Genomic DNA, 18,994 nt, shown 5'->3' on the forward strand with positions numbered 1-18,994 from the left:
GATCAGCTGTGTAGTTATTATTGAGATTATTCGATTCATTTTTTTTTTTTTTTTAAATTGTAATCAACCACCAATAAAATTAATGCATATTTAAAAATGATATGAGTAATGATATGAGTTTTTATTTTACAGGTGAGTTAAGCTCAACTGGTATAGGTAAGGCCTGCCAGTCAGTGGCGCCAGTAACCACAAAAAACCCAACAAATTTCTTTCTAACTTACGATAATAATAAGGTAAATAACGCAAAACATAATCATCACAAGTACAGAAAGCAAAACACACTGGGCTTGCTTGGTCAGCTGGGCAGCTCCGCCAATAATTCTAAGTCTACTTTTAAGACATTAAGTGATAATAAGTATAGTTTCAGAAATGTAAGCGTTAGGGTACTAAGTATAAATGTATATCTACAAGTTTCAAGGGGTGAAGTGTATCGCACCATTGGGGTACCTAGCCTAGTTAGGATACCCAAGTCTGATTGCCCCAAATGGTTGCTATGCCTCCCTAACTTTGACAACAGTTACTCTATACTAGGGTTTCGCCTTGAGCTAGGCGACAACAATAAGATTAAGGCTCATTTTAGTTTGATAAGTAATAATAACTCCAAGTCTGTGATATTGCTCAGCTCAATCAGGAACAGTGACCATTGTTTCCTGCTTGGCGGTGGTCCTGTCGAGATAGATGCTATTATTACTCAGCAATTCGGTATTATAAAGGATGTTGCAAAGAGATGGAAACTACTAGGTCATAAGTATGTCCTGGTTATTATCAATTCTCATGAGACATCTAGACTGCTAATCAGACGTTATTGCAAAACGTCTAACGATAATTGTAACGTTGTTCGATTAACGTTAGCTCTCGATAAATTATGGAACCTATTATTAAAATCGCATTTCGGTGGCATCGATTTTTTAATAATATCGGTTCCCATAATAATAATACTAATAATAAGCGAACAGAATTTAGCGATATTCACCGCCAGTTCTTCCATTACGCTTATCGTTTCTGAAAACGAAGTAACTGACCACATCTCGCGATCTTTCCTGGAAAATCTCAAGCAACTCCGTGTACAATCTTTTACTTCTCCATTATCTAATGTCACTGTTACCGAGCTGATGCAACTCATATGTGTTCCAATATTAAAACATTATAAGGGTAATAATAATAATAATATTAATAATAATAATAATAATAATAACGATAATGAATATTATAAGAAGAACATTAGCATCAGTAGTATTGAAGAAGAAATTAATAGTAATAACAATAATCCAGATGTTATCGAAGACATTGTTGAGATCGCTGTGTGCTACCAGACTAGTTATATAAATACTAATAATGTTAGGATCTTAGCGTTCGAAAATGATGGTATTAGTCGTACCGAAGCAACAATATTTACTGTTGGTGCTCTTTTATTTCAGGATAACAATAAATATAAGAAGCCTCTAAATACTAGTTATAAGGTTAGCGACTATAGTAGATCAGTGGGTTCTGATCTTCAATCTAACTTTATCATTAAGTCTGTATCTAAGTCTATGTTAAATGATAAACTTAGGATTAAGTGTGAAATGTCTCTAACCGCTCGATTAAACGAATCTGACAAGAGAAAGCAAGTTAGGTTGGCTGCCAACATTCCTATAATGACTACCTGCGAGCCTACGATGACGCTTACAAGCCAATCAGCCACCATCACATCCCAAACAATCGGTGTACCTGTATGTCGAGCGGATAATAATCATCGCGTATGTGACGATGGGATGCGAGCAGAATTTTTGAATACATTTCAGAATGACCAAAAAATATGTATCCAGCGTATGTTGTTGGCAAGTCGCACAGATGACAAATTAACGAATGACTTGCGTCTTACATTAAACAAATCAACTAAACAAACTTACATCGAGAAGCTCCGATCTTTATCTATGGATGATTACGACAATGAAGGTCCAATGGATTCTTATTATAATCATCTCAAGAAGGCATCTAGTAATCGTAGTCTACCAAATTCTTACTACGATAATGATAATGATTATGATTATAATTATGATTTTAATGTATGCGATTTCGATATTAGGAAATTTTATTCCAAATCAATTGACTTACAATGGTCTAGTTTAATATCGTATATACGCTATTTAATATGTGCTTATCATAAAGCATATAAAATGGACGGAACAAAATCTGAAGATCTATTGGGACAATTAAAGTATTTATTGAATATATATTTCGATAAATCAATGCGACAATTCAACAAGATTTACGAGCCAATATTAAATTACAAACAACGATGGGGTATTTCAACGATATTAAAATTAGCAGGAGGTGGTGAAAGTTCGCTAAATAGTGGAGGAGCTACTAATTGGGGTTCTACGCAAACTACCGCACCCAATAATAATAATACTAATCAATCAGGATGGGTTGGTACACCAGGAAATGCACCTGGAAATGCTGGTACACCTAGCAGTTGGGGTGGAAATTCTGTAAATAGATCTGTATCTGGTAATCCCAATCAAAATCAGAATCAAGGCCCACCTGGTACACAAAATGCATCAGGTAAATTAATATCAATTATATATATATATATTTTAATATTTTGAACAAATACATCATATATAATGATTATTTTTTATTCATATAGGAAACGTGAATAAAGTTAATAATCCGAATCAACAATCGAATCAGCAATCTGGTCCACCTACCTCTCAGTCAAATTCTTCTCAAGGGAATCAGAATAGTAGTCAATGGTCTCAGGGAAAATCTAATAATCCAGGTGGTCCAGGACAAAATCCACAAAATAATAACAACAGTGTTGTACAACAACAATCGGGAAGTTCTACTGGTGGTAACAATCCATCTAATAACAATGCGCAAGGATCTGTGAGTAGTGGAAACACATCGGCAAGTAATAATCCATCGACTAAGCAACAGCTTGAACAATTGACTACGATGAGGGAAGCGCTTTTTAGTCAAGACGGATGGGGCTGTGTAAGTATAAATAATAAATATTATTATTTATGATAAAAATAAAATCAAATTTACAAAAATGATGTTTGTTTTTTTTTGTTCTCGTAGCAACATGTGAATCAAGATACGAGTTGGGACGTACCAAGTTCTCCTGAGCCGAATCCAGCCAAAGATGGTGTTCCAATATGGAAACCAGCCGTAAACAATGGTACTGATTTATGGGAAGCTAATTTACGAAATGGTGGTCAACCTCCACCTCATCAACAATCCAAAACTCCATGGGGTCATACTCCTGCAACTAACATTGGTGGTACTTGGGGCGAAGATGATGAAACGACTGACACATCGAATATGTGGACAGGTGCTCCTGCACCTTCTCAACCGAATGCAGCTCAATGGACTGCCGGTAATCAAGCCGGTATGTGGGGAGGGTAGGCTAGTGAAGGCTGGAGATGCCAAAACTTTAGGAAAAAGATATTTTCTAATCTTATTGAAAGATGTCGTCTTTTGATAAATTGTTGTGCAATGTTTTTTATTATTATTTTCATATCAATTGAATATTTTGTAATTTTCTGTCTTTTTTTTTTGTATTTTCATGATTTTTCTATTTAATGTGTGACTGTACAAGTAATATTCAATAATTTTATATACATATATATATATATTTATCTCTTATTACAAAATATATCTCATTATATATATGCATATATATAATGCAAGAAAATTTAAACTATACTTGTGCAGTTGAAAATAATAATAATTTAACGAGTAAATAACAATTATCAATTTTGACTGTATTAAATGTATCAAGTTGTAGCTTGTATTATTAAGTAATTTTTCTATTATTATCTATATATATATATATATCTTTTTTGTTCAACTAAGTATGGAAACTCCGGCATTCACAAAGCTTCATTATAAGTTATGGGGAATAACTAATTTATTTTGCAATATTTATTATTCTTAATAATATAGAATATATTTTATTTTTTGCATATAGAAATATATTTTATTTATTATTATTATTTTTTTCTTAAATATTCAAACACTATGCTTATTAAATTATAAAATAATGATAGCTTCTTTTTAAGCTGAATTATAAATACTTGATCGAGTATTAGTTAATTCCTTAATGCCTATGTTAGTATTTTCTTCTTTTGTTGTGATTTACATATTTTTTTAATTATAAATAATCAAATTGTATAAGCACTTAAAATACATTAAAATCACTTATCAGATTTTGTAGGCATTCAGGAATGTTGATTTAATGTAGCATGTAATTTGTATATTATCAAAAGTAAATAGTAGAAACATTTTTTATTTTCAATTAAAATGAATAAGAATATTTAAAAAAAAAAAACAAAGTAAATAATAATGAAAAATAATATATTTCTAATATAATGATCTTTGTAAAGATATTTAAGTATAAATTAAAATGTACACATATATATATATACAAAGTGTTCCAGAAATTTATTTGACAAAAATAGTTATGGAACATTTTATAAAAAAATTTTAAGATTTTGCAAAGAAAATTTATTTTTTTTTTTTTTTTAAATTTAAAATAATGATTCCCTTTCGGGATACATGGGGTGCGTCGACCCGTTTTAATATAATACCTCTTTACAAATATACATTTTTACAAATACACCTATACACAAGTACACCTTTATTAACTTCTTCTTACTACCACATCCTCTTAACACGCAAAGAGAATTTATTTATAAAATACTATTACATAAATAAAACTTTAAATAAACAGGAACAAATTGGGCAGATCCAAGAATTGATCATAGAGATCCACGTGATTTACGATCAGTCGATCCAAGAGAGATGCGAGATCCACGAGATCATCGTATACCTCATGATCCACGTGATCATATGCGCGTAATGGATCCTATGGCAAGAGATCCAAGGATGGGTGATATGCGAGGGGATCCACGTGGTATATCTGGACGATTAAATGGTAGTAATACTGATGCCATGTGGGGACAACCACCGGGTCCTCCGCATCATCAGATGAGTCACCAGCATCCATCTGGTCCTCCTACTAAAATGCTCAATCCTACTAACATGAATCAATGGGCAGCACCGCCACCAAAGGATATGATGCCTGGTAAACCTTCCGGATGGGAAGAACCATCTCCACCAACTCAAAGGCGTAATGTAACTAATTATGACGATGGTACAAGCTTATGGGGAAATCCAGCAGCCAATCAGCGCACAATGCCTGCTACTAAAGTATCACATTGGAAAGACTTGCCAACCCCTAACATTGGACGTGGAGGTAATTAAAATATATATACAAAAGATTAATTATTTATTTTTACAATTACAATATTTCAAACATTGTCAAATTATTGTTAAACAGGTATGCAATGTCCACCAGGCATGCCTCAGAATAGAATGCCTGGTCAACCAGGTATGAAACCTGACGTAGGAGGTCCAGGAATGTGGGCTCATCCTGGAGCTCCAGGTGGACGTAATGGAACATGGGCAGATGGGCCTCATGATACTACCTCTTGGGATGATCCCAAAACACCAGCTACTTGGAACGAGCCTCCATTGAATCCAGCTACTTGGGGTGGTCCTGCTACTCATAAACAAAAATCAATGGGACCTACTGGTAGTTGGGTAGACTCTGACATTGATCCTACTCCTAGTTGGGGTCATCCTGCTAAACCTACCTTAACCAAGGACTTTATTTGGAATAGTCGTGAATTTCGTTATCTTTGTGACTTAGGATATAAGGTATTTAAAATAATATTTGTCAAGACACAACAACGGATTGTCTCTATTAATTGATATTATATTAATGTCGTTGATAATTTATTTGTCCTTTAGAAAGAAGATGTGGAGTTAGCTCTGAGAAACCGTGAAATGAACAGAGACGAAGCCCAAGAACTTTTAAGTCAGATTCGACCTCTTGATCAATGGCCACGTCGCCATGATACACATTCTGGTTATGATCCAACTAATCAACCAACAACTGCACCAGCATACCCGAGATTCAATCATGTGTCACAACCGATGACATTCCCACCGGTAAGTTTATTTATTTTTAATTATCAAATTAAACAAAGCACGTATTTCTTCTTTTTTTTTTGAACACAACTGCTACTAAAGAGTTTTCATTTTTAGTTTAACTTACAATATATTTCATAATTGTCAATTAAAAAAATAAGAGTATAATTATCAAAATTATCAACGAACGAATGTTCTTATTTTCAATTAACAATATCCAGTGATTGTTCTAATTAAATATTTTAGCTTATTGCAAATAAAAAGAATATTTGAACTAATGAAAAATGAAACTTTTCCTAGTGAAGACATCTGTAGAAAATTGAAGAAGTTTTTCTTTTTTTTTGTTTGTGAAGTCTGTGATTTTTTTTACGTGTTCTTTTGATTTTGTTGTCCCCTTATGGGGGTGGGTGTGTGGTACTGTAATGTTGTTTTTTTTTTTTTTTTTTTATATATATATAAGTGTGTGTTTTTTCAATTTCATTTACATTGAATTTTTGTTAAACAAAAGTTGTAAAGATATATTGTGCTGTTGTTCTGTTTTGTCATTTTTTTTTTTTTTTTTATTGCTGGCTTATTATTCATTTATAAAGAAAAAAATTGAACGAGATAAACATACAAGTAGCAGTATTTTTGAAATACATCAGAAAAATTGATAGACGGATAGAGTTAGGATGAGAGGTAGGGTACAAGGTATTTCTATTGTAATACAGGGGGCAGGAGTGCCCAGTGCAGCGGCTTCCGGAGGGGTAGGTGGTTCAGTATCCAGTGCTAGTCTTCTGAAGCTTCAACAACAACAACAGCAGCAAACTGTTCCACTGCAACAACAACAACAAAATAACAACGCACCACAACCACCTTTCAATCAGGTGAAAACAACATGATGTCTAAGATAATATAATTCTCTATTCTCAATTCTTCATTTTATTTTATTTTATTTATTTATTTTTTTTTTTTTGTATTTTCATTTAATTTCATTTTTATTTCTTTTTTTTTTTTTTTTTGTATTTTCATTTAATTTCATTTTAATTCTTTTTTTTTTTGTATTTTCATTTAATTTCATTTTCATTTCTTTTTTTTTTCTTTTTTTTTTTGTATTTTCATTTAATTTCATTTTTATTTCATTTTTTTTTCTTTTTTTTTTGTATTTTCATTTAATTTCATTTTAATTCTTTTTTTTTTTTGTATTTTCATTTAATTTCATTTTCATTTCTTTTTTTTTCTTTTTTTTTTTTTGTATTTTCATTTAATTTCATTTTAATTCTTTTTTTTTTGTATTTTCATTTAATTTGATTTTTATTTCATTTTTTTTTCCTTTTTTAATTTTCATTTATTAAATTTACATTTATTTTTTATATTTTTTTTATTTTTTTATTTTTTTTATCTTTTAAATTTATATTTTCTATTTTTTTATTTTCATTTATTAATTTTATATTTTCTCTGTTTTTTTTTTTCAGTTGTTACTCTTATACACAATCTTTTTCATTTTATTTATCATATTTATGTCTAATTGTTTTCCTTTAATTAGATATTTCCTATATATATTTGATATTAACTTCATTTTTTTAATTTCATTTTTTACACTTATATTTATTCGTTTTTCTTATTTTCATTTATTCTTATACTTATACTTAATTCTTTTCTTCTTTTCATTTATTATTACACTTATATTTAGTTATTTTCTTCTTTTGATTTATTATTACACTTAAACTTAATTTTTTTTTCTTCTTTTCATTTATTACATATCACTTATATTTAGTTTTTATCTTATTTTCAATTATTATTACGCTTGTATGTCATCTTTTTCTTTTTTTTATTATTATTATTATTATTATATTCACAATTATATATTGAAACGTGAAATATACATGTAAACAAATATGATTGTTTTTTTTTATGTTTTATTTTTTTTAATTTGTGTTGTCTATTATATCGAAAGTAAAAATATGTCGATAATTTATTATCATGTGTTTATCGTACTATATATGTGGGATGAGTATATCTTCATGTCCGAATATTTGAATAAATATTCATGGGAGGAGGATTAGATGATGGGGTTCAATGGATAAGTTCGAGTATACCAATCCAATTAAAATTCAACTGCTTAATTTGTCATAAATCCTATGTGTGTTTGTTTCATTGCTCTCCTTTTATATGTATCTTTTTTATTTTTTATTTTTTATTTTTTATTTTCTTTTTTGTTTATTTTGTACAAAAATTTACAATAAAGAACATTTCTAAGCCATTTTGTTAATGGTTAAGCGACCATCTCAAGTGTTGTAACCGGCCAAAAAAAATGTTTAATTTTCGTGATTTTTTTTTTCCGGATGGATAGGACGAGGGGATAGGGATGTTTTTTTTTTCCCCCGAATAAAACCACTCTTTAACAATACAAAAATATTTTTTTCATTCGTTTTTATTTATTTTTACTTATCTTCTTCTTAATATATACAAATTACGTGTCACGTTGTTTGTTCGCAATGGACTCCTAAACTACTGAACCGATTTTAATCAAATTTTGCACACTTTGTGCAGTTTCATCCAACTTGAAAGATTAATATATACAAATTACGTGTCACGTTGTTTGTCCGCAATGTACTCCTAAACTACTGAACCGATTTTAATCAAATTTTACACACTTTGTGCAGTTTCATTCAACTTAAAAGATAGGATAGTTTATATCTTAATTTATTAACGCATTATTATTTTATTGCGAATTATTTGTTTATTAATAAAGAGTCCTGATTATCTCTGTTAGTTCGATAAGATTCTAACAGATGGTGGTATAATGTAATTCGTTGACTTAAACACGTGTGTATCGGACTGATCGTGAGTCACATTATTGTGTGTGTGATTTGTGAGCACAAAAAGTTTCATAGGGGACGTAAAGAATAAAGTAAAAAAAAATTCTGTAAAAATTTCAAATCGATAGCTTGAAAAACTCTCCCTCTGAGAGAGGTGATGACACCGTTTGTAAAAAAAGGGCATTTTGAGAAAAAACGCGTTCAAAATTAACATTGTATCGACAACTCAATTACATATTTTAATAAAATATTAAAATAAAATGTTTATAATAGAAAAATACTATTTTCTCATGTAATGATAATGATTATCACTATGTCAATCGATTGATCTGCAACAACAAACTGTAAACTAAATTTTTGTTTTGGAAATGTTGGCAATATAAAATCCTATTAATAAGCTATTGGTTGATAAAATGTTGTCTAGGTTAGAAAATAACTATATATCAATTTGACAGTAACAGGTTTGGTTAGTTTAGGTTTATAAAAATACAGTAATAGTTAGGTTTTACAGTAACAGGTTAGGTCAGGTCAGGTTTATAGCAAATACACATGTCGTTAGGGTTATTACTAGATGAAACTATAGTGAAATTGTGGGGTATGGGGAAAATAAATAAAAATATATTAGATCAGGATATTATTTTTAAAATAAATTGCTTTGTGCTAATGTGAATTGTAAATTATAAATAAGCTTTTATGCATATCCCATAAAAAAAAATTGTATATTGAAAAAATATTATATTACATTTTTGTCGTTTATTATTATTTCACGTTGTGCATCACATTTTAACATATTTAGAGAGAGAGAGGAAGAGAGGGAGAGTGTTGTTATATTTTGTCTAGTTATTTTTTTTCTATTATATTTTTTGTTTGATTGCACGAAGTTTGATTTGATTTGATATAAATTTTCGTAAACAATTAACAATTGAATTTATTGGTTGTTTTATATTATAATAATGTGATTATTATTTATAAGATTTATATATTATTATTATGATTTTATTGAAATAAATAAAATAATATTTACAATGTTTTTCTTCTATCATTTTGTAGGCATCACGTGCACCACAAAATACACCATCGAATCAACAATTGCGTATGTTGGTGCAACAAATTCAGTTGGCTGCCCAAGAAGGATATTTAAATCATCAAATATTGAATCAAGCATTATCACCACAGACATTGATGCTGCTAAATCAATTATTGCAACAAATTAAGATTTTGCAACAGTTGCATCAACAACATTCTGTCCAGAGTTCATTGAAGAGCAACAGTCCATCGGTTTTGCAAATAAGTGTACAAATAACCAAGACCAAGCAACAAATTGCTAACTTGCAAAATCAAATAGCTATACAACAGGCAACGTTTATAAAACAACAACAACAACAACAACATCAACAACATGCCGTTAACAATGCCCCACCATCTCAATCATTGGAGTATTACAAGACTTCTGTACATGATCCCATGTCAGTTTTACAAAACAGCTTCAGTGATTTGACAATGAACAAAGAACCACCTGTTGTTAGTATTAATTTTAATTGTTTTATTCAAATATACATTCAAATAAGTAAAAATATAATAAACAAACAATGAGTGATATTTAAATAATAATTTGTAGAGTCAACAACAGTCGAGATTAAATCAATGGAAATTACCATCTATCGACAAGGATGGCGATATAGGAGCTAATGAATTTTCTCGTGCTCCTGGAACTACCAGCAAACAGCCGACAGCTCCTGGTGGTCTAACACAATCGCACAGTAGCCCCAATATGAATCCTCTGCTAGGTCAAGGCGATGGAACATGGTCATCTAGACTTGGTGATAGCGGTTGGCCAGATCCAGGGAATTCAGATTCCTCGGATGCAAAAGATTGGCAACCTGGAGGTGCAGCGTTCACTGATCTCGTACCGGAATTTGAACCTGGCAAACCATGGAGGGTAATCCATTCCCAATACTATTTATTATCATCATCATCATCGTCATCATATAACATCATTTGCTTTAATATCATTCGCTATATATCATTATTCATATTATAGTATTATTCGGTTCAGCGCAAAACATTAGTTCTTAAGATATTTCCGGGTCCACCTATATTTGATGTCATTTTAGGGTACCCAGATGAAAAGTATCGAAGATGATCCCAGTATCACTCCTGGTTCAGTTGTACGCTCTCCCCTATCACTGGCTGCTATCAAGGATCCTGATGCTATATTTTCATCAAGTAGCAAGACTTCACCACCGCCTCAAAATCCTAATCCGGATACATCGATTCCAAGTTTAAGTAATTCTACATGGACATTTAATCCACCCGCTTCAACGCCTACTGCATTTACTAAGTAAGTTTTGTCAATGTATTATTTCATCAAATATATATATATATGTATATAAATATGTTAAAGTTGTTAAAGTCAAATTTGAATTGTGGTGGTATATTTGATTTGTATTAATTGTAGTTCGAAAAATACATGGGAGTCAGCACCACCACCAACTGCCGTTACCTCAGAACTATGGGGTGCACCGATGAGTAAAGCACGAGGTCCTCCTCCTGGCCTAGGAAGTAAAGGTGCTGGTAGCACCAGTAACGGCTGGGCTGCTGGTGGTTTAGGAGGTGTCTCTAAATCATCCAGTTCCTGGGGTGGCCTTCAATCAAATCCTGTTAGCAATTCTAGTTGGGTCTCGACCTGGCTGTTATTGAGAAACTTGACTCCACAAATTGATGGTTCAACTTTAAAGACGTTGTGTATGCAACATGGACCGGTGCAAGACTTCCGTCTATATCTGAATCATGGAATCGCTCTTACCAAATATTCATCACGAGATGAAGCTATAAAGGTAGTGTTATTTTTGAAAAATATTTTTAACATAATTAGAAAGATTATTAGATATATGTTCAATACGAAGAAGATGATAAGAAATGAAATAAACAAAGAATGTATATTCATTTATAATTAATATAATTAACATTAGATATATACCACCATTTTCAGTATACCTATTTCTACTACATTAGTCAAAATGATTGATGTATAAGAAAATGCTTTTTGAGAGGCTTCCAGTCTTTATTTAATCTTAAAAAATAACAAAAAATGTTTAACAATATTAATTTTAATAGATACATGAATTTATAGATATTTTTATATATATATAGGGCCTTATTATAAGACCCTAGCAATTCAGTCCCTAGTGGTCGCTACTGTATATTTATTTTTTTCTTTCAAGTTTTCAATACTTGTAGTTTAATTCTTATGTTGATTATTTTTTTTTTTAGTAACAATAGTATCTTGTGTTTTAGATTTTTTATTTTAGTTATTTTTGTAAGTATATTAAAAATTAATTTTATTAAATATGGTGTTGTAGCCATCTTTTTTTTTAACTTTTATTTTATAATTTTGTTTTACAGTTATATGAAATCAAAAATCCCTAATCTTTGTTTAACATTCCCCTGTAATTTTTGTTATCTTATGTTTCTTAATTTAAGGTTATGTTTTTTATATCCCCACCACTCTTATCTTTTATTTTACAGTCTTGTAAATATCATCATATACAGGATACAACAAACTGAATGAAACAATGAAATGAAAAAAAAAAAACTGAATGAAATAATGAACTTGAAATGAACTAATGAAATGGATGAATTTGATTTCAGGCACAAGGAGCATTGAACAATTGTGTATTGGGAAATACAACGATATTTGCCGAATCGCCTGCTGACAGTGAAGTGCATACTTTATTGCAACAATTAAGTCATGGCGGTGGTCAACAACAAGCTGGTGGTTCTGGTGCAGCTAGTTGGGGCTTGAGACCGACAAACAAAGCTGGTCCACCTCCTGATACTTGGGGAGGAAGTTCCAGCCAATTGTGGGGTGCACCGCCAACGACCAATTCACTATGGAGTAACACGGGTATCGACACCAGTGACCAGCAAAGAGCAACTCCTAGTTCTCTCAACTCGTACTTACCCGGAGACCTTCTGGGAGGTGAGTCGATGTAAAAAAAAAAAAAGAAGAACATGCGCGTTAATTATTTCAATATTCACACTGCGCATTATTTTTAATGAAGTTTTATGCGAAACCATCATTAATAATATAGAATCAAGGAACGAACAAACAAACAAACAAACAAACAAAACAAAATAATATAATACAAAGTTTTAAAACAAACAAACAAACAAACAAACATAAACAAAACAAAACCAATAGATTGCGATGCATATTTTCTTCTTTTTAAATGATCTCTGCCTCCTCTTCGAGTTGAGATCAAACAACAATAACAAACAACAACAACAAGAAACAAAAAAAAAAACACCTCGTGATCCAAAGTTTATATATATATATATATATATATATAACTTTCTCCCCCGCTTAAGTTCCTCTTATATAATTGCAAAGAATTTTAAAACGATAAAACACACAATTAATTAAACCTGCTTTTATACGTCGTTAATAATAATAATAATTATAAAATAAATAAATAATTAAAATTAGAGGCTCTAAAAGTATAACACGGAGGAGTCCCATTAATACACAAAAAACAATACAAATAATAAACAAACATATATATATATATACAAACAACGTATATTTCTTCAAAAAATTTTCATAAAAAAAGAAAGATGACTCTTAACGCATCTTTTAAAATAATTTGCGTTTGAATATTCATCTTAAAATGAAAATTAATGGAAGAAAATAATAATAATTAAATAAATTAAATTACATTAAATAAATTACATTTTAAACAATTAAATTGAATAAATAATAAGTGACATAGATGGACGGGGTCTTCACGAAACACGTCAATTAACATTTAAAAATAAAATAAAATAAAATAATTGCGATATGGGCTCTCACGCGATGAGAAATATATTCTAATGAGTTACTTAACTATAAAAAAAAAAAAACAAACAAAAAAAACAAATAATAAAATCACATAATAATAAACAAACAAACAAACAAAACAAAAGAAAACAAAAAAGAATTACTATAAAGTAAAAATAACATTCTCGTATCTGCCTCGGATTATAAAACGCATATGTGTATATTTATACATATATATATATATATATATATATATATATATATATACTACACGCACATAAGTAATTATATATATATAAACATATATACATACACACATATATATATATATTATATTATATATAATCATGTGCGTGTATATAAATATAAATATATATATATATGTATATATATACACCAGGTGTCACAAAAACAAATAAATAATAAAAAAAAACAAAATGAAAAATGAATAAGAAGAAGAAGAGTGAAAAAAAAGAAAAAAAAAGAAAAAAAAAAAGATAAAAAGTATAATGGAAGAAGTACCGCCAAATGATCTTATGCGTTAGAATATCTAATTTTACATGACAAAAGAAAACTTAAATAAACTAAACTTACAGTCTGATCATTCTATAAAGAAGAGACTTACACACGATGATAATTAAAACGTGGTGAGACTAATTGTGATCCACTTTTATTTAAAGAAGATGAATATGAAGATGATTAATATGAAGATAAAGAAGATGAAGATGAAGATGAAAATGAAGAAAATAATAATAATAATAATAATACATAAAATGGAACACATTCAATCGTCTCTTTTTATCATGAATGTGTGTTATGTGGATGTGTGTAGGTGTGTTTGTGTTTGTTTGTGTGATGAGTATGCGTGAGTGTTGTGTATATGTGTGATATTAGGTATGTTTTATTTTTGAGTGATTGTGTATAATTAAAACGCGACGTTATTATATAAAATTGGATCATTGAATAAAATCAACGCGATTTTTCGTTTTTTTTTTTTCAACGATCTCCATCAATATATTTTATTGATTTTATTAATTTATTAATTAATTATACTTGTATATTATTATTATTAATATTAATATTATTATTATTAATATTATTATTATTATTATGATGGTGGGGTTAATGAATTTAGTTCTGTATTTTGTTTCTTTCATTTTTTCTTTTTACTGTAATAAATACTTAAATGAAAAAAAAAATGAAAATATATATATTATTTATTGTAAATATAATATAATATAAAATAAAATAAAATAAATGAATTGATTAGTTTTTTTTTTTTTTTTTTTTTTATTGGGAGATCGTTAGAAAAAAAAAAAAAAAGAAATCGTCATTTTAATCGAAGATTTATAAATATAATATAATTATTAAATAATAATAATAGTAATAATAATAATAATAATAATAATAATAATAATAATAAATTGATGATTTAATTAAACGAGGATAAAAAAAAAAAAGAAGAAGAAGAAGAAGAAAAAAATATACGCAGAAATGAGATATGAAATAATAATAATAATAATAATAATAATAAAAATAAAAAAGTAAACGAGGGACAATGTTTCTTTGATTATAAAAATCTCATCAAAGAGGTGTTCAAATTTTGCTGGACAGTTAACGATGAAGACTGCAGCGAGTATCAAATGTAGACTGTACGAATCTAATCAAAAAGATTTAATTACAAACAAACAAATAAATAAATAAATAAATAAAAAAATAATAATAATTAAAAGAAAAAACAAGAAAAAGCAAGAAAAAAAGTAAAAAAAAAAAAAAGAGAAAAAAAATGAACCCGGCTCCCCTAAGGGCCAGGGGGATACAAAAAAAAATGCAAAAAATACAAAAAAAAAATAAATAAAAAGGGTGGGGAGGGGTGGGGTGCTGGGGGGGGGTAAATGACGACGAATGAGAAACGTTCTCTCGCCTGCTTGCAATGAAGAAAAAAAAAGAAGAAGAAGAAGAAGATAAAAAGGGAGAATATAAAAAGTATGCAAGAAATAATTAAAATAAAGTAAAATAAATAAAAGTAAAGATAAAGATAAAGATAAAGATAAATCTTAATAAATAAAAAAAAAAAATAACCAGAATAAAAAAAAAAAGAAAAGAAGCATTATTGACGTCGTTGCCCTAATCAAATGTGTTCTCTGATCTCTGAAATAAATGCAAGATTTATGACGATGATGATTATAGCGTGAATAGTGATAAATATAACCAACATAACCTAGAATGAGAAACAATGCAAATGATAATGTAGATTAAAAAGAAGAAGAAGAAGAAGAAGAAGGTGAACAAGACGATGAAGATGACGATGACAATGAAAATGAAGGCTGAAGTTGAACATGATGGCTGAAGTTGAAGGCTGAAGTTGAACATGATGGCTGAATTTGAAGGCTGAAGTTGAATATGATGGCTGAAGTTGAAGGCTGAAGTTAAAGATGATGGTTGAAGTTGAAGGCTGAAGTTAAAGATGATGGTTGAAGTTGATGACTGAAGTTGAAGGCTGAAGTTAAAGATGATGGCTGAAGTTGAAGGCTGAAGTTAAAGATGATGGCTGAAGATGAAGGCTGATGTTGAAGGCTGAAGTTGACGATGAAGGCTGAAGTTGAAAATGATAAGATGATGCTGAAGATGAAAAAAAAAAAAGAAATAATTAACCAATCACAGGACAGTAGCATAATAAAAAAAAAAGTGGGAAACAGATAAAAAAAAAAAAAAAGAGAAAAAGGAAAGAAAAAGGAAAAAAAAATAACAATGGGGCAACGACGCAACGATACCAAATGTTATCGCAATAAAGTAAATTTTATTCTATATTATTAGATCTATAAATGCCACCTGTCGTGCCAATGTCCAACATTTCACTGTACCATTTTATTAATCCTAGAGTTTAACAAAAAAAAAAAAAAAAAAAAAAAAAACCACAGCAATGAGAGAGTGAGTGTGTGTGATAGAGAAAGAAAGAAAGAGAGAAAGAGAGAGAGAGAGAGAGAGAGAGAATGAAAGAGAGAAAGAGAATGATATGTGTGTATGTGTGAGAAAGAAAGAGAAAGAGAGAGAGAGAGAGAGAGAGAGAGAGAGGGAAAGTTAAAATCCTGTCTCAAAAAAAAAAAAATAGAAAAAAATAAGCATGTGATTTTAAAACAAAACAAAACATAACCTATTTGTAAAAACGAAAGAAAAGAAACCATGTTTTGAGAAAACCATGGTGTGGGATTTGATTATTATTATTATTATTATAATATATATTAATATGTTTAAATTAATAAGAAAAATATCTGGTATGCGATTATTATTATTATTATCGTATTGAGGTTATGAAGAATTGATTTAAAAAAGAAAAAAAAAAACATGAAAGTTTGGTGAGAAAGAAACGATAAGTGAGAAAACCATAAGAAAAAGAGGAAAGATATAAATTAGTAATTTTTAAAATAAATAAAAAAAAGGAAATTTTAAACTAATTATACAATTACTAAAAAAAAAAAAATGCTCTTTTTTCATTATTTATATTATAATTATATTATGAAATATTAATATATTAATTATTGTTATTATATTATTTATTGTCTGTTCTCTTGTTTGCTTTTAATTCTTTCAATATTTCAACGATTATTTATCTGAGATATTGAGATTTTTTATTTTTTTTTTTTTATTTAAAAAACAAGATACTTCTATTTGTATTTTTATTACAATTTTTTTTTTTTTTATTTATTTATTATAACATCTTGTTTATTTTCTGTTTCTTTCTTTTTTTTTTTTTTTTGGTCTCTCTCTCTCTTAAAAGGAAAAAATATTGTTATGGGGTTATTATAAGATGGGACAAGATTTTGAGATTAAATAATGACTATTATTATTATTATTATTATTATTATTATTATTATTATTATTATTATTATTATTATCATCACATACGTATATATCTATATTATCTGAAATCATAAAAATACTGTATAAGATTGTACACCATTGTGATAGAAATATGATTCACGTATTAGAATTAATTTAGGAGAGGGGATACATATTATCCAATTGCAACGTTTAACCAATAACGTATTAGCAATTACGTGTTACTAATTAAAATATTTATATATATATATATATATATATATTGATGAATACACAAACACACACAAACAAACACACAACATACACATTGGATAGAATTTGAAAAGTGCGGAGAGAGAAAGTTAAGAGGGGGAGAAAGAGAGCGTTTGTTTTTTATCAGCACAAAAAATAACAAAAACAACAACAACAATAACACATTTAGAAACAAACAAGGTGCTTCTTAACAATTTGTTATTTTTTACAAGATGAAAAACACAACATAGACAAACAAATCAATCTATTTCATATCCCGTAGATCATTTTTCTATTTTGTTTCATTTTAATTTTTATTAACACGTTGGATGCCGCGCAAATTTTACGTGACTGGCCCAAGGCGCAAATATGAATTTTTCATAATGCGTCGCTGAACATCGGTGGGGCCCTCTGAACACCACGAACACCACCACGGCTCTGTAGCCAAGTCGAGTGCCGGTCACCGGTGACCCCCCAAAAACCACCCCACCCACCCCCACCCCTCACGGCAACCAACGTGTTAATATTTGTGCAATCTACTTAAGAAATCAAATAATAATATTAATTAAATAAAAAAAAAATACAATTTATTAAGAAGAGGAGGATGTGGATGAGGAGGGTGGTGTTTTTTTGGGATAAAGGATGGATTGATTTATAAAAAAAAAAAAAAAGAAAATTACTTTTGAAACTTTGATTGACGAGGGGTTAATTAAAAAAAAAAAAAAAAAAAAAAGTGCAAGAGATGGGGAGAATTTGGAGATCCTTTTCTCCAAAGGGAAATTAGAAGAGGATGGAAATGATGTTGTGACCCTTTTGACAAAAATTCGAATTTTTTTTTCTTTTTCTTTTTTAATGCAATTGTTTTTTCTTTCTTTTGTTTTTTTTTTTGTCTTTTTTAATGCAATTGTTTTCTTTTTTTTTTCTTTTTTCTTACTTTTTTGACAGAAATTCGAATTTTTTTTCTCTTTTTTTAACGCAATTGTTTTTTTGTTTTTTTCCTTATTCATTTATCATTTTTCTTCTTTTATTTGGTTTATTTTTGTTTTTTTGTCCCCGTTATATATTCGAATCCTCCATTTTTGTCTGTACAATAGCATTGAATCTATTAAGGACGATGAACAAAAAATCAAGAAGAAAACACCAAGAACAACGACGTCAAACTGATCATAATCAAGATAATTAATATCAGATAAGTACTATCTTCTTCAAATGGAATCACATCTAAAGAGAAAGAGAGAGAGAGAGAGAGCAACCCTGACGCAAATTCAATTGGAATCATTCAGTTTGTCGAAATCCTAACCTCAATTTTTTTCTTTTTGCA

At 29.1% G+C, this 18,994-nt stretch overlaps 1 protein-coding gene across 12 annotated transcripts in view; it reads left to right on the forward strand.

The window, feature by feature from the left end:
• gw (trinucleotide repeat containing adaptor protein gawky) overlaps positions 1–18,994 on the forward strand; it is an 81,877-nt gene that overhangs the window by 19,178 nt on the left and 43,705 nt on the right. For 8 of the 12 annotated variants that reach the window (XR_016177490.1, XM_089175193.1, XM_089175206.1 and 5 more), the window contains exons 5-16: positions 133–2,547; positions 2,633–2,979; positions 3,067–3,376; positions 4,721–5,245; positions 5,330–5,709; positions 5,803–6,003; positions 6,693–6,848; positions 9,834–10,304; positions 10,402–10,722; positions 10,898–11,124; positions 11,242–11,620; positions 12,435–12,765. Coding sequence is in view for 11 of the 12 variants with exons in the window: in XM_089175193.1 (XP_089031319.1) it covers positions 133–2,547; positions 2,633–2,979; positions 3,067–3,376; positions 4,721–5,245; positions 5,330–5,709; positions 5,803–6,003; positions 6,693–6,848; positions 9,834–10,304; positions 10,402–10,722; positions 10,898–11,124; positions 11,242–11,620; positions 12,435–12,765 (6,063 nt within the window). In the remaining variant the exon portion in view is untranslated. Of the gene's footprint in view, positions 1–132; positions 2,548–2,632; positions 2,980–3,066; positions 3,377–4,720; positions 5,246–5,329; positions 5,710–5,802; positions 6,004–6,692; positions 6,849–9,833; positions 10,305–10,401; positions 10,723–10,897; positions 11,125–11,241; positions 11,621–12,434; positions 15,659–18,994 lie in introns of those variants that run through there. The other 4 variants (XM_089175187.1, XM_089175190.1, XM_089175204.1 and 1 more) reach the window with 4 other exon arrangements.

The sequence above is a fragment of the Polistes dominula genome, unplaced genomic scaffold (genome assembly GCF_049000335.1).
Source record: "Polistes dominula isolate Pdom_NZ unplaced genomic scaffold, Pdom_raw_medaka contig_32, whole genome shotgun sequence".
NCBI lineage: Eukaryota > Metazoa > Arthropoda > Insecta > Hymenoptera > Vespidae > Polistes > Polistes dominula.